General features: G+C 48.4%; 2 protein-coding genes across 9 annotated transcripts in view; one reads left to right on the forward strand and one right to left on the reverse strand.

Annotated features, from left to right (window-relative positions):
• Positions 1-7,370, forward strand: part of DENND1A (DENN domain containing 1A) — a 215,555-nt gene extending 208,185 nt beyond the window's left edge. For all 5 annotated transcript variants that reach the window (XM_064468569.1, XM_064468570.1, XM_064468566.1 and 2 more), the window contains 2 exons: positions 2,463-2,718; positions 3,622-7,370. In XM_064468569.1, the coding sequence (XP_064324639.1) occupies positions 2,463-2,718; positions 3,622-4,944 (1,579 nt within the window). In that variant the 3' untranslated portion in view covers positions 4,945-7,370. The remainder of the gene's footprint in view (positions 1-2,462; positions 2,719-3,621) is intronic.
• A 2,506-nt stretch (positions 7,371-9,876) lies between these two features.
• Positions 9,877-15,748, reverse strand: part of CRB2 (crumbs cell polarity complex component 2) — a 77,782-nt gene continuing 71,910 nt past the window's right edge. For 3 of the 4 annotated variants that reach the window (XM_064468560.1, XM_064468559.1, XM_009511593.2), the window contains one exon: positions 9,877-14,216. In XM_064468560.1, coding sequence (XP_064324630.1) covers positions 13,989-14,216 — 228 coding nt within the window. In that variant the 3' untranslated portion in view covers positions 9,877-13,988. The other variant, XM_064468561.1, reaches the window with a different exon arrangement.

The raw sequence follows: 15,748 nt of genomic DNA on the forward strand, positions 1-15,748 counted from the left end.
CGAACGCTGGGTTTTGCGCCGGTCAGGGTGCCTGCTCCCGTACTTGGAATTTTGGAAACGCTCCTGCACTCTCTGTTCGGCGCTTGATGAATGTTCCGCATTGCTCCTGCTTGTTTGTTTTGATATTTAGCGGCATGCAAAAGCATACTCCTGCATGAAACGCTACGCAGCGATGCACAGCTTACGGTTGTACCCCGGCTCGAGCTCTGTGGGATGTAACCCTTCCACTTGCCCTTTGTCCCAGCGTGCTGCTTGTGTCCCTGTGCGAACCTTCTGCCGCTCTTCCCTGTGCAGTGCTAGCTGTGCTTTTTGGGTTGTCCTGTGAGCCTTATTTCAGCGCAGTTATCGGCTTTTCCTAGTTTCACTTGCTTGATCCCAGCCCCTCTGTTCTGTCGAGTACCACATCCTCCGTCACCGCGGGGAGCCGCCACGCAGATGTCCTCCCAGGGTTTTGAGCACAAGCTGACCTAGAATTATACAAGAAACAGGAAGCAGTTTGGGTTTACTCACTGTGTCATTTGTATCCAACTTTTTACTATGTAAATTGTTGTAAATTCCCAAGCCCCCGTAACTTTGTCTTGCCTAGTTTGGGAACACAGTGCTGAGCAGCGCGGCCGTGTTGCAACTACCAGCGAGAACTGTCGTTAACACTGGCGGCAGGATTCTGCCCGAGGTACCCGTGTTAGGGGAGCGAGTGCTGCCTGTCAGCTCCTGTTGACCTGGCCAGGCTTCCCAGGGGCCTGGGCCTATCTTTTTGAGATGAGAGTAACACCCTCACTTGGAGGGTGCACGCTGATGCAGCTGCACTAAATACCTCTGACTGCGGACCTGACCGTACCAGCCCCGGAGGGCAGATTTGAGCTCAGGCCTCGCTGAATGCCATCCAGAGGATTTGTTCTTTCCTAACCTTGCCTGCTTGAGGATTTCGGGGGCAGGGAAGGGAGATACATTGCACAGAACTGCAGTCATTGTTTTAACAGTTACTGGCTTGACCAGAACCTGTAGGGAGGGGTGCCTGAAGCTGCTGCTTCAGAAACCTGCGTGATGCAGCTCCGGGTGCTGGGAGGTGGATGCCCCGTCACATCTGAGCAACCGGAGCCTGCGGATGCACTCGTGTTAGGGTAGGCTGGAGGAGGAGGCTGCCGCTTTGAGAGTGGGGTCTCCCATTGCTGAGATTCATTGTGAGACGCGGCTGGCAGGTGCAGAGACCGACGGGGAGGGACGTGACTGCAGCTGGGCGTGGGGACACAGACACACAGGCTCAGCAGCGAAGGGCCAGAAAAACGTTCCCACTCTCTTGTCTTTGGGGTGGAGGAGGAGGCCAGGCCGCCAAAATGGTTGGTTTGCAGGATATTCCTCAGGGTTTGGTTTTTTTGGCAGTGTGATCTAACGCTTAGCAGATGAGCACATATTTTGTGGGAGACTAAAGATACGACTGAGATTTGCAAGATCACCCTCTTCCTGAGGACACATACCATCAGCTGTCTGTCTTGTACTTGCATTATTACATTCTTGTGTTGCTAGCCAAATGCCTGCTGCTTATGTGTCGGTGAATGAAGTAAGATGGGCTGTTTAGAAATTTGCATGATATAGATGTATTATAATAAAATATGGAAAGGGGAGGAGGGTTCTTCCATAGTATCTGTTTTTGCAGGTCTCACAAATATTTTCTTTTAATTGAAACCTTGTTTAAATGCCACAGTAAAACTGCCTGCCAGTCAAACGCCAGTCACCGCAGATACGTATGGCACTTCTTGTTATTAATTGGATGTGCATTATGCTGCTGTTCTCTGTACACAGAACCAATATGCAAATCTGCTGGTGTTCATTTTTTTGCTGAGGTATGTGCAAGAAAAGCATCCTGCCAGCTCGGCCGCGGCTGTAAACGTAAAATAGGTGTCTCCATAATGGATCGTGTTGTTTCTTGATAAGATGACACCTATGTAATCATTGGAACTCTGCACAGTGTTCCCAATTATTACAGGAAAACACTGAATTATGTTCTGTGCTGAGTTAGCTTGAAGCAAGAGGATGTAAGTGCCTGCGAAACGCAGGGCACTTTGCGGTGCACATGCTCTGACTCCGTGCGTAAAAGGCCTGAGCACAGAGCAGTGGGCGGCCGGAGGGGGCCAGGCTGTCAAAATGGAGAGATGGCGACCGGTTACTCCTGCTCGGCACGTTCCCTCCTCGGCCTGTCTGTAACTGCATGACCACAGCCTTCCTCTGTGTACTCCCCCCTTAGGTCTTCTTTCCTTTCTGAAAACCCCTCGAGCACCAAGTCACGTCCTTCTGCCTGCGGTCACCTTGCTCACACACCTGCTGTTCACAAGGCTCTGTAAGATGTATTTTGCCACCTAAAAGCCTTTTGTAAAGCCATCCACCTCCTTAGTAAAGACTTGTGTTAAAAAAAAAATAAATTAGAAAGGCAGTCATTTGCAACGTGATTTTTGTTCCTCTCCTAGGCCTCAGCCATACCGGGCCCTGAAAGAATCTGATAGTGCTGATGGGGAAGAGGTGGTCAGTCCAGAAAAATCAAAAGAGCCTCTGCCTCCAAGCCCTCTGTGCTCAAGCAAGGCCACAGAAATCAACCTTCTTGAAGACATTTTCCCTAACTTAGAAGTAGAAACACAGCCTCAGCCCCTCAGCCAAGCTAAGAGTCTAGAAGACCTGCGGACTCCCAAAGAAGAGGGAGATCAGAGATGCACGTTTGATTACCAGGTTTGGACGGGGTTTCACTTACGCTGGGGGGTTTGCACAGAACTAGGGCTGGCTGACTTCTGTTATTCTCTGAGAAACATTTTCATATTATTGGGTAGATGCATCCATTTTCTAGCCATTTGTTCATGTGTTTCAAAGTTCATTTCTGAGTTAAGAAATTATTGGCATGGGACTCGGTTATGGGACAGCAACTTTTTCCACTAAAACTACAGCCTTTACTTCTAAAGGAGGAGACGTTTGCCCTATTCCCCACAATCTGTTTTGCCCATTGGCCATCACACAGCGTTATCGTTAAAGCTGATGCTCAGCAGTGAGAATGACTACCAGGGAATTCTCAGGTTCCCTCCAAACTGCATGTTTTTTGAATGACCTTTTAATCGGGCCATTTTGGTCGAGGCATCATTTAAACAATCTAGATTGTAGAAGAGAGATTCTTTATGGAGAACTTCACAGAATATATGCGGCTTAGAAAGTGCCAAACTGAAGCAGACGCTGAGATTTCCATGTGACATGAAAGAAATTGATGTCATTTCTACCTTATAATAATATTTAATACAATGTTATATCCAGATATTTCGTTTGACAGCTTTTTCCATACAGCAATTAAGGCTTCTCAACTTCTGTACCTTAGATATAGGTACGTGCTCCTTACTTGGCTAACAGATGCCCCGATATGGCACAGCTGAACAACTCATTAGAGGCAGAGCTGGACTTAGAACTGCAGAGTGCTGCTTCTGGTTTCCTGAACATCCGCCTAGGCTGCATGCGGCCGTCCCGCTCCGGTGCCGACCGTCTGCGGACAGATCCCGTTCCGCTCACAGCTCAGCAGCCTGTCTTCGCTTTACGCTCTGTGTTGTGAGGAGATCAGTAGAAGCTAACTTCTTTTTTTATGCTTTTTCACAGAGAATGGATCTCGGTGTGTCTGAGAGGAACAGGATTGTGCCAGCCATGAAGCTGTCTCACCCGTACAACAAGCTGTGGAGCATGGGTCACGATGATATGGCGATTCCGACCAAGTACTCCCAAAGCTCGCCGGAAAGGGCCTTGACCGCACTTGGTAACATGCCGCCAATGACGAGGCGACCCCGGAGCAGAGACAGCATTCTGGCTCCTGCAGAAAAGGATGAATCAAATCCTGCTGTTCAAGGGAACATCACCATTCCTAGGCCACAGGGAAGAAAGACTCCTGAGCTGGGGATAGTGCCACCACCACCAGCACCCAGGGCTTCCAAGCACCAGGCTCCAGCTGCACCTACAGAAATTCTCACCACCCACGCTGCGGGACGTAGCCATTTGGTTTCAGATCTTATCCCAGAGCCCTTTGGAGCTGGCAGTGTGTCCTTAGACCCTGAAATCCAGCAGTCTGTAAATTATTCCTCTCATCCGTCTCAGCTTTTGTCCAGTGCTGCCAGCACTGCTGAAATGCTCCAACCTGTCAAGGTGAAGACAGATAATACAGGTAACGAAAGCGACTACCTTCTTAACCTCCTGGATCCGTTAAAAACAGCCAGCTGGCAAAGCAGCGGCCCACAGCAAGGCCCCCGCAGCCTGCAAAGCTCAGCCACTCCACCTTCTGCAGCTAGCTTTGCCTCAGTGGCAAGTGACTTTGTGCCTCCTCCAGCTGCACCGTTTGTCCAGCCCCTTGGTTATCCTTCCCCAGCACGACCACCGTTTTTACAGCCATCTCCTAACCCATTTACACAAACGGTGCCGGGAGCCCTGTCAATGTCTCTAGTTAGACCCCCAAGGGGGTCTTTCACCCCCTCTTTAGGTCACGCTTATAGCTCGAGCTTCATAACACCTAATTCTAGCTTCTACCCACCACAGAGACCTCAACCAAATATTTCAACACTATCCATGCCAAACTTGTTTAGCCAGGCTGCAGCTGTGACCCCAGCTGGCTCCGTATTGCTGCAGAGCCACAGCCCTTCGCCAACAAGCTCTCTACAGCCAGCGGGTCTAAGTGGTCCTTCTAAAACCAGAACGTTACAGGTGGGCCAGTCCAGCTCAAAGGTAGATCCCAAACAAGCACTAGCTCTCCTGCCTAATGAACCCCCTTTGATCCCTTCCAGGCCAGCTAAGGGCTTAGAGTCAGTGTTGCTGTCTTCAAAAGCCGAGGAGACAAAAGATCCATTTGAAGATTTGTTAAAAAAGACAAAGCAAGACGTGTCATCCACACCGGGTAAGGTTGAACAGCTCAGAAGGCGATGGGAAACCTTTGAGTAACGCTCCCAGTGGCCTTTTGATGCCCCTTTGGCATCGACTGAGGAGGGTTTTTTCATTTTTTGAGCCAGCATAAAACCAAGCATTTCTTTTCTGGAAGGCTGAGCCAGAATAGCTGCAGGACCATCACCGTGCTGCAATTCACATGCGAGTGCTTTTTGCCCAGAGTTCAGAGTCCCCCCATTGTTGCGTCCCCGCAACCCCTTCCTCACTCTCCGCCACTGAACACCCCTGTGACTCTTGCACTGACCAAAGCATGAGGGTAGTTGGGTTTGGGTTGGGATTGGTTTGGTTTGGTTTTCCACACGTAGCTTTTCAGACAACACTACTGATGCCTAAGTAACTCCTTCCCTTGTATTTTCAGTCCTCAGCACAGCCAGGAACACGGCATGGCACGTTGTACTAGTGTTTTCCTCCTGCCTGTGTGAATGGTGTTCAGGTTTTCTTGCATTGCGCATACAGCTGTCATGTTTTGCTTTCACATGGAAGGTGCAGCAAACAAACCCAGACTTGTTGGGCTGTGCTGAACTAATCCATTAGGGTCTGAGTTTGTCCTGTCTTGAAATAGAGGCGTTCATTTAGGTTACGCTATTGGCTGAGCTTTTGTTGCAGGTGTTTGATCTCCTTCCCCCCGTACGCTGACACCGCGAGGTAATCGGGACCTCTCTGGTGCAGAATTGTGATTCGTTGTTGCAACAAAACCATAGCACAGAGCAGTTGCTCAGGGTTTGGTCCTGCATCTCTGTTGGGAAACTGGAAACACCAGCAATTGATTTCTTTTTTTCGGGGGTTTTGTTTGTTTGATTTTGTTAAATACATCAGAAAACAGAGGCCATAAAGAGTATCCTAGTTCTTATATATGTGTACGTTAATATTATAGATGAGTAGTATAGATGGCAGTATATGAATGGGATGTAACAATAACTTGATTATTACAAACAAAAAAGAGAAAAAAAAATTGGGGTATAAAAGTTCCCAGCTCCTGAGACCAGGTTAAACGCCAGCGTGCTGACAAGACGGCCGAGCGCCAGAGCTGCAGTGCTTGGCCGTGCGGGCGGGAACCGGCCCCGCGCCCAGCTGGGTAAGTGCTGTCCTGCCGGGGGGCCGGCGCGCGGCAGCTGCCCGGCACCGCTGGCCTGCGGAAGCGCTAATTGCTGCCTCGGAGCAACCGGCGTTTCGTTGTGGTCTGCAAGGCCCTCGGCTCCTTCAGCCTGTCTGAAAAACCAGTCTTTATCCCGCGTTTGCTGAGAACCCTTTGCTGGTATCACAAGACGTTAACTGGACCACAGCGTGGACCGTGAGGCCGTGACGTACAGAAATGCAAGGCAAAGGTTAAACGGTACGTTGGCTCTGGTTTTCCGAGACCCCGTCTGTGGCAATAGTGGTCCCGAGAACTTTCATCTTAATCTTAGCATCCCTTGTACAACCTGCTGTCTTTGCAGTGATCGTTTCTGTTTTACTTAAGTGGTGCTTTTTTGTTTTGTTTTGTATTCGGGCACAATCTGATGTAGAACACGTTACTCTAGGAGAGGTAATCACGTCACCATTAAGCCTTTGATAAAGGAAATAATTTTGGACACGTGGGGAAATTCTTGTAAAGCTTTATCTGATTTCCAATGTATCTATTTTATTCATATAATCTTGGAAGTTTTCTTACTCTGGTGTATGAAAATGGCTGTCTCTGCGTTTGAGTCTGTGCAATACAAAAGAAAAATACTCTTATTATCCAAAACGCCAACAGTTTGGGAAAGACTGTAGTATTACATTAATATTATATTTCTGTAAAGTACTGTTACTCTGACAAGCCATTCAGTTGGATTTGTATTTTCTTTTTGTGTTGGAAAACAGATGGTTTTAGTATTGCATAGTAAAATATTTAAAGTCTAAGCTAATAGCTCCACTTTATTTTATACGGTTCAGCATATGAGCGTTTTATATAAATTGAGTCTGGAATTTCAGATCTCCTTTGCAATGAGCTAAATGACAAAACTTCCTCGGTTACGGTGGATAGGTACGGGCACGGAAAGCTCTGCGTACATCGGGCCATTGAATGTCACACCCTTGTTTTTAGGACGTCTCATGTCACACGTCAGAATCTGAGCGGGCCTCTTACACGTGCGCCACCAAATAGGAAAACGCTCGGGTAACTGCGTCACTGCAAAGCATTTTCCATCGCTGATTATTTTACTCTGCCCACACTGTGGAATATTTTGTGCAGTTGATTTTTAGACAAACGACGACTCTTGGATTTTTTTCATTTTAAGTGAGTTTTGAGGCACTGAAAAGTATTAACGCTTACAGGTGGCATTAACCACCCTTCGCTTTATTTTGAGGGGGAAAAGGGGGCTGGGCACACCTCAGAGCCGGGCGTGGGAGGCAGCACTCTCCTGGAGTTCATGCGCTTCTCATAATAAAGGAATCGAACTCTCCCCAGGGCAGTATCTAGTTTTTTGTTTTAGTTAAACTCAGGAATCCCAAACAGGATTCATTCCCAGTAGCGGCAGATGTAAACAGCGCGTGCTTGGCTGGGGGCGCCAGCTCGGCTGCAGGACGTCTTTTTTCTGATGTAGAAGTATTTTTGATATTTTGAGTAATCTAGTATAAGAAATGGTCCTTTTACTCCTTGTCAATGACTTTGTATTCGGCTTTGTACATTTTCCTGTACTCACCGTACATTTCCTGTACTCTGCTTGTTTGGCACTGTGTGGTACTGCTCTGCTGCGTCACGGGTGCTTTCTTCCATTAGAAATAACTTTTCTTTAAAGAAAAAAACCCAAAACCAAAACAAACCCAACTCTTAAGTTTCTGATGCATCTGGTGCTGTACAGATGGTAAACCCCTTTTTAGATCTTGTTCACTATTAGGTTAGAGACATCTTAGAGCCTGGAATTGGAAGCTGTTGAGACACAAAAGAATGTCGGTGCTGAAGACCTCTCTCATTACCCACATACACGTGGTAATTACAAGAGGCTTATGATTTCTCTGCAATACTGGGGGGTTGTTCTGCAATGATCAGTCTGAGCTGCTTAAATATCCCACCCCCCCACCCCTTCTTTTAATTTGTGTGGGAATCTGGCCAGTTTTCTTCCTGGGCAGGAGGTGGCTTGGGTCTGGCAGTAACAAGTGACTGCAGTATTTCAGGGGCGAGTATCCCCCCTCCGACGAGCCGACGGGAGCCACCGAGTCAGGGACATGCGGAGGAAAGCAGCGCGCAGTGACGTTGCTGCTGTTAAGCCGGACTGGTTCATGGGCTGCCTTCAGAAGAGCCTGTAAGGAAATGACGGCAAACTGCTTCCTAAACTCTGCCCCTTTGCACTGCCGAGTTTTGCCAAGTTGACTTTAATGGGTTTTGTTGGTTGGGTTTGTGTTTTTTTTAAACTGTGTTTCTGCTCCTCGTACACTTACCACAGAGGCTTTATGAGCAAACTGATTTTGCCAACATCAGCAGATCAAACTTGTTAGTAGTGAACAAGCAGCCTGGTAGTTGTTGCTTCTTACAACATCCAGGTTTGGGAAAAGAATTTATTTTTTTTTATTTTTAAACTTTGCCTCTAACCATCAGGGCTAACAGCGGTGGGTATTTAAAAGCTGCTGCAGTCCCACCCTGTCCTTTGGGACTGACCTTAGCTCGTGGCACTGACAGGCGCTGCTGGGCTCCGCTGCAGCTGCGCACAGGTCTGGGACAATCCTCTACCCCTGCTTCCAAGGGGAGCTGTGGAATGGCATCACAAAACAAACGTGAGCGGCTGATTCTTTTAGCACTGTAAAATTAACTGCTTGATGAGCGTTACAAACTTCTGCAGAGTACGGGCTCGATATAATTTCACCATTCTTTTACTGGAAGCATAAAGATGGGGCAGGGCATGTGCCTACAGGGAGAGCCCACTTTGCACTTTGACGTGTGCATTTCCCGGGGCAAGTTTGCTTGGGTTATTGCCAGAAACCGTGTGCATTTTCCTGGAAGGCTTGGGAATTATATTCCCAAGGACATAAACTGAATCAGCTGCTGGCTCTTGCCCACCATAGTTAGCCTCAGCCCATTACCCCCCAGCGTGCGTTTTGCAGGGCTGGGCCCGGTCTCAGGCTTACCTGGTGTTTTGCCGTGAGCAGTTTGTGCCGCTGCGAGCAAAGGCAGCCGCTCGCGCCCATGGCGGAGGCCACTTGCCGCGTGTGGCAGCGGCGTGGCCGTGCGCCGACTGCGGTGCTGGCGTGACTGCGGTGGGGTGTGCTAGTCTCTGGGTGTAGGCTTTGATTTCACTGCACATGGCCACCTCCAGTTCCCAGCAATCGGCGCAGCCAGCTGAATTACGCTCAGGTCATTTGTTTCCACATTCTAATCTCCTTTCCGTCTGCTGCTCGCTCCGACAGGCTGCTCGCACTAAGCGCTGCCCATGTGACAGCTCCCCTGCCAGGAAAGGGCTCCCCGCTCGGCCTGCGGCTCAGCTAGCGCGGTATCGCCCGCTCTCGCTTCCTCCCTTCTGCTGGAGCGCCCCGGCTCCCGGTCCCCAGCTGAGGCCTGCTGCTGCTGCAGAAATCGGTCCCGACTCTCGCCCCAGGACCCAGGGGCTGTCACTTCCCGGCTCTGACGACAGCCTGATTTTTGCCTCTTTGCTCATAAAATAAGGGGTTAACGGTAAAGCAGGTGCTGCAGCACAGGTGAGCAGAAAATGCAGCAGGTTTGGGCAGCGCCCCTTCTGTGTTCCTACAGCGGCTCTTTCCTGGCTGCTGTGCAGAGCTGCTGCGGTCAGGTCTGTGCTCAGCTCCGCCAAGTGACTAATAAAAGTCATCAGAAATTCAATAAAATTCTAACTGCAAAAGAGGCATGGAGGTTTGCAGCTGTGCAAACTGTCCGTACAGGCCAAAATCAGCCATCTAGGCATGGCCTTACCTTTCATGGGGGGAAAAAAAAATATCACAAGTCAAGGGAGCCAGGTCTATTTTTAACCAAATTTTATTGTAAATTTCTTTTGAAGGAATTCTAATTTTTTTTTACAAATTATAAAATTTACAATTACAAAAGAAATCAGGATCACGATCATTAACTACAGCAAATCCAGGTTTGTGGAAAAAATATATTCAAAAATTAAATATCAAAAGAAAGTTAAGTTCATTATTGAAAAAACCCCCAAACAAAAACAAAAAACACAACTTCCATAAATTATTTTGCAGAAACGCTCAAGACACTGACAAAGTATTTTAACATTTTTGCTAGTACTGGCTTTGGGTGCTTGAACTGAGAACATCTGCTGTGCTAATCCTGTAACGCGCCTGAGCTGGGGCCTCCTGCGACTACCCAGGAGCAGCAGGGGCTGCAGACAGACTCACCGCTTCCAGTTTGCTGGGTTTTAGATGCCTTTGCTGTTGTGGGGTTTGTAGCTTCTGGCTGCCTTTCAGGATATTGCAGTAGCTTAGTGATAGTTCTTACATCGCAATTCTGGTTTTCGTCTCAAAGCAAACAGGCTGGAGTAATATTTGTTCAATTAGATCCTGTTGCTGCCTTCATTTTTCTACAATTTAAACACCAAAAAAATGGAGTGGAGCTAAAAAGTAACAGCCTGGAGGTTAATCAGGTTGGAGTTTTCAGAAACCTGGAGCCTATTGAAGCTTGCTGTAGGTTTATTACAAGTCGTCATGGGGTGAAGAAAAACCCACCTACCGTTGTGTTTGCGGAAAGGTGACAGAGCAGAGCTCTGCCCCGGGCTCCTGGGCCGGCCCGCTGGCGCTGCCCCCGGGTCTGCGCGTCCTTTCTCCCCAGGACACGACCCTCAAGACAAGGACAGACTCAGACCGAGGGTGAATTTTTGTTTCTCCAGAACCACAGTGACCAGCTCAGCACGTGGGCCCTGCCCCTTCAGACCTGCTCTCCCAGAAAGCGCCGCCTGCTTTGGCTGTTTATCCTCTGCTGCACGAATGCTGCTGAGCAAAACTACACTCACCCTTTTCCCAAGGCGCGCGGTGTAGCAGCTCCCCGGCACCAAGGGGGCTGGGCACTACAGCTGCCTCCGTTCTGAGAGGGGATTACACCTTCCGAAAGAGCAGCTGGAAAATACACGGCGCAAACCACTCCTATTAGAAGTAACAGCAGTGTTATTACTAACAAATAAATAAAAGCGCTAGCAAGCTCACCGGACTGAAGATAGGTCATTTCTTTCCCTATCAGCACTATGTCCAACGCCTTCCCAAGCCGTAGCCAGGGTGGGGTCACTACTTGCTCCTTCGACTTTTCCTCAGTATTCGAGGGAAAGTGATCTCACACACACAATTGTCTTGTCTCACAATGGTTTGATTTTTTTTTCCTATTTTCCAAAAGTTTCATTCTTTGTCTCCCAGCAGCAGTCACAAGCGTGCAGAAGACCTGGTTTTCAAGCAGACAGACCTGATCAGTGGCTTTGTACTCTTCCCTTTGCTTAGAATTGCAGAAAAAGTTACAGCTACAGTAAAGGGGGGGGGAAAAAAACCAAAACAACAAACATCCAAGAGCAAAACCGAATAGCATTTTTTCTGGTGGTGATTAGCTACAGTGGGCGGATTCACACCCTGCTTATTAATATATTTTGGAGATAAAAAAGCAGATGCTGTTTTCTAAAATATTTCTCATTGATAGTTGTAGTAATTATCCTGAAATGCTAAAGAGTTTAGCCCTTATTGGGCCTGCTCAGCTGCATTTCTTTCCACAGGCTCTGCCACGTTATGCTAAAGCCGAAATAGCACACTTAACAGCTGTAACAGTAACAAAGGCGAGGGAAAGCCACAGAATAAATAGCCTTTTTAGGCCAATGTGGAAAATGACTGGTGTGTGTCTCACTCCACCAGCACCCCGGTTTTGTGTTAAAGGTCACGATGTGAGTTAACTAAATTCAGCTCTTCGGTACTGACAAGCCCAAACCTGTCTGTCCCGAGAGGTGCAGGGCTTGAAATCCTCCTCCTCACTCAAGCATCACCTGGTGTTCAACCATGCGCTCTCTAAGCCTGTGGGGAGGGCAGGTGCCACAGCTGTGAACGGGGGGCAGAACCATCCAGCCTCGTGGCAAAGACTGATCGAAGCCAGTGATCAGTTTTTCTACATATAAACACGCTCCTTTCAAGACAGTTAATACTGTAACTGGCAACTCAGTCTCAGGAAGGCACTTAAGATTTTTCTTTTTTTTAAGTCTAGTCTTAGGAAAAGATTTAGAAGGTGTCTACTATAGCAGAGTGGGACTTATTTTCTGGTCATGTAATGCTAGCGATGGCCTAGCTATGGAAGGATGGCAGCAGCCCTAGGAACCGTCTCCCATCAGTCAGTCACCTGGCTTAGCTTTGCAGAGGGGGCACCGGCACGTTTGCTGAACCAGAAACACTTTTCACATTATTTCTTACTACAAGGGTTTAATTCCCATTAATCAGACCTGCCTCGCTTATTCGCGCGTTGCCGTGTACGTTGAGTGCCTGGTGTGGCAGGTTCAAGGGCTGTGAGGCCTCACCTGACTGAGGGAGCGGCATGAGCAGCAAGGTAGAGCACAGCACAGACGGACAAACGGCCATCTCTTGCAGGTGACACAGGGTATTGCATTCTTTCAGTGTTTCTGCGTACCTGCCCTCTGCTGCCCCAGCCCCAGCGTGCTTCCTCGCCTCCACTGGCCCCTCCAGCCCGCCCAGACGTCACTGTTCTTGCTGACAGCCCAACTTCATACGCTCATTTACTGGATGAGCTGCAATAACCGAGCTTGTTCAAGCAGTGGCGTCTTAGTGCCAAGCAGCAGCAGGCAGGCACCGGTAGCCGATGAAGTAGCTTAAAGCCATACAGACCTGGCCTACAAAAACACAGCTCAAGACCTAAGACAGAGACGCTGCAGCAGTTCCAGGATTGTTAAAGGATGACACGGCCCCTGTTGGGTGTCCCCAGTCCTTATATCAGCCGCTCGGTCGGTGGCATCTTGATTACGTTCCACATTTCCACGCGAGCCCCATCTTTTTCTTGACGGCTTGGGCTGTACGTTCCCTGAGTCGCTCGCCTCCTCTTCATGGCAATGGCCGTGGCTGCAGCAACTGTGAGGAGGAGGGCAGCCCCTGCAGCCCCGACTGCTCCCACAACCGAGGGGTTGCTAAGATGCACCCACAGTGGCTGCTGCGGTAGAAGAGGGTGTTACTCAGCGCACCAGCGGGGACAGTGCTGCATTTCGCACCCCTCAGCCCCATCCCCAGCGCCTCGCTCTAAGCAGCGCTAGAGCAGCGCTTCCCCGTCACTGTCCCCGCTATGTCACACCAGAGTCCAGGGCGTACAGAAGCAGCTGGTGACCCTTTCCCTGCTCACCCCTCCCCCCCCAAAGCCGTAAGTTTAGCATTTGGCAACAGGTACCACAGCTCGCTCCGGCACTGGCCCACAAAGCCCCAGCGGTCTGGCGGCACCGGTCCTGTGCGGTACCCGTGGGAATGTCTAACAGCGATCACGTCACAAGACATGGATTGGTCCAGTGATGTCGGTAATGCCTGACCAGCCCTGTAACGCTGTGGCTGTCTCAGGGCAGGAGGTCACAGCTGCTGTTGCTGTTGCAGACTGACTGCTTGTGAAAAACTTGTACACCTGAGCTGAAAAAGCTTTGCATGCATTTCAGTGACAACGACAGAACAGCATATACAACCCAATCATAAATACCCTCTATTCATCGCTCCTTGAAAGTATATATAGCTCTTAATCTGCAAATTAGTGCCTAACTTCACCCTGCCTTTTAAAGCAGATTTAAGTACGCCACTGCTGCCTGAAAGGTGGACTGGAGCCAGAGCAACTTCAGAGCAGGTGCACCCCAGCAGCTCCTGCGCAGGTGACCATGTGGGGCAGGGAAGACAGGGGTTAAAAGCGGCTCGCCTTGAGCCAGGGGTGTGCAACTCACTCCAGTAACTGAAACCAGCTGGACCAGCATATACCGTCTGCCTTGTACTTCTAAGTCCATGTCTTCATTACTGTGCCTTAAGGAAACTGAGATAGGGTGGATCTGCTGCTGCAAGTGCTGGAAAGAGACCAAGGTCAGAGCAGACCTTGCGGGTGCATCTCCTTGTCACGGTAGTGCCTATATTAACCGCTCTTCAGGTGGCACTTTTAGGACACTGTCCATCTCCAGCCGAGCTCCTGCCACTTCTTGCTGACTCGGACTGTAGGTTCCCTCTGACTGCCGCCGCTTCCTTGCAGTGAGAATCATGAATATGAGCCCAATACTGAGCAGCAGTAAAGAGCCACAGGCTACAGGGACAGCTACTTCAATTAGTGGGGAGGGGAAGAGAGCACCTGGAGTCCCTTTCTGTAAAAGAAATTAACGGAGAAACAATGAAACTCCAGTAACTTAAATCAAAGAATCCAAAATGGTCAGAATAGAGAGGAAAGGTTTGTTTTTTAAAAAAAGCAAAAAACAAAGCAGAAGATCTGTACCTGAATGGAAAAGGAGAAGCAAGGAACAAGCACAGGGCTTGAGGGCACCTGCCCAGAGACCGTGCGTGGTCGTTCTTTAATCTCTCAGCAAAACACGTTCAAACTTATTCTTAAAAATGGACTATTTTTAATACAAAGAAGTAACACGTTCTGAATTTTTCTTTCTAATTCAAAACTAGTGACACTCATCAATGACGCTCTTCAACTGGCAGCTTTGGCAAAGCTGATCTCAACAGGCCAGAGTTATAAACAAGAGATTTGCCGATGGCACAGTTAATACCATTACAATAATTCATGCAGGGCACGCGGACAGAATTACCACAAGGAAGAACAGAGCGGATTTGCTGAGCGGGGCAGCTAACCGGCACGGAGGCAGCAAAACTAAATGCAGGCGATTTATGGGACCAATCCTGGAGCTGTGGAATTGCTGCAAAGCAACGTCAGACGTCGCTAGATGAAGTGAAACTGTCCAAGTAATACCACGTGTTCCGTATTCTCCTCTTTGCTGATGGTTTTTCACTTCAGATTTAAATGCCAGTACATTCAGCATCCACAGTGGAAATGCTTTCAGGGCCCTCCTCACCAGTATCAGGTAAAATGCGTAGGTGTCATGAGGAAAGATTTAATCAATATTGAAAAAAAATTTTTAAATTGAAGAGTTAATGCAGAGTAATGGGAATTTTCAGTAACCTGAGCACGGGAATGACACAAAAAAAAAGTTCAGCGATGCCTCTGATGGCGAGATAGAGAATTATTTAGCGATTAAACACTCTGTTGTGACAGCCTTGCGTTGCTGTGCTTCCTTGAAGATCCTGGGACAGGGGGGTGTAGTAAGTTTCAGGCTTAACAGTTAACGAGTCTCAAAGCCAGAGGCGAGACTAGGATACAAAACCAAGGCCTGACATACCTTGCAGGAGCTTTATGAAATCCTAGGGGAAAGATTTTAAATAATTTAAATAGCCAGGGGCGAGACCCATTGCATTCACAGCGCAAAACTTTTAAATCACAAAGGCACCTGCTTTAATGCCCACACTACATGAAAATGCTACGGACCAGCCTTGAAGACAACTTGCAGCAGGAAGGGGGGGGATGTTAAAGACATCGGTACATGGATGGGAGATGGAGACAATAAAAGGTCCCAGTACTGAAGAGAAATGTGGCTGAATGCATGTTCTTCAGATTCTGGTGGAATTAAGGATGGTATGGAACACAGCAACAAAGAATTTAAAAAAAAAAAATGTGGATTTTTTTTGTCATTAAAAAGAAAGCTTTAAAATGACAATAAGCCTAAAAATAAGAAATATTTCTTACTGCTAAACCAAAAGAATTCAAGCTTGATTATTTACAGCTTTTGGATGCCATACAGTCCATGCCAAGGTCACAAAGCAATGCAGCACAGGAGGA

Source organism: Phalacrocorax carbo, chromosome 18 (assembly GCF_963921805.1).
Source record: "Phalacrocorax carbo chromosome 18, bPhaCar2.1, whole genome shotgun sequence".
NCBI lineage: Eukaryota > Metazoa > Chordata > Aves > Suliformes > Phalacrocoracidae > Phalacrocorax > Phalacrocorax carbo.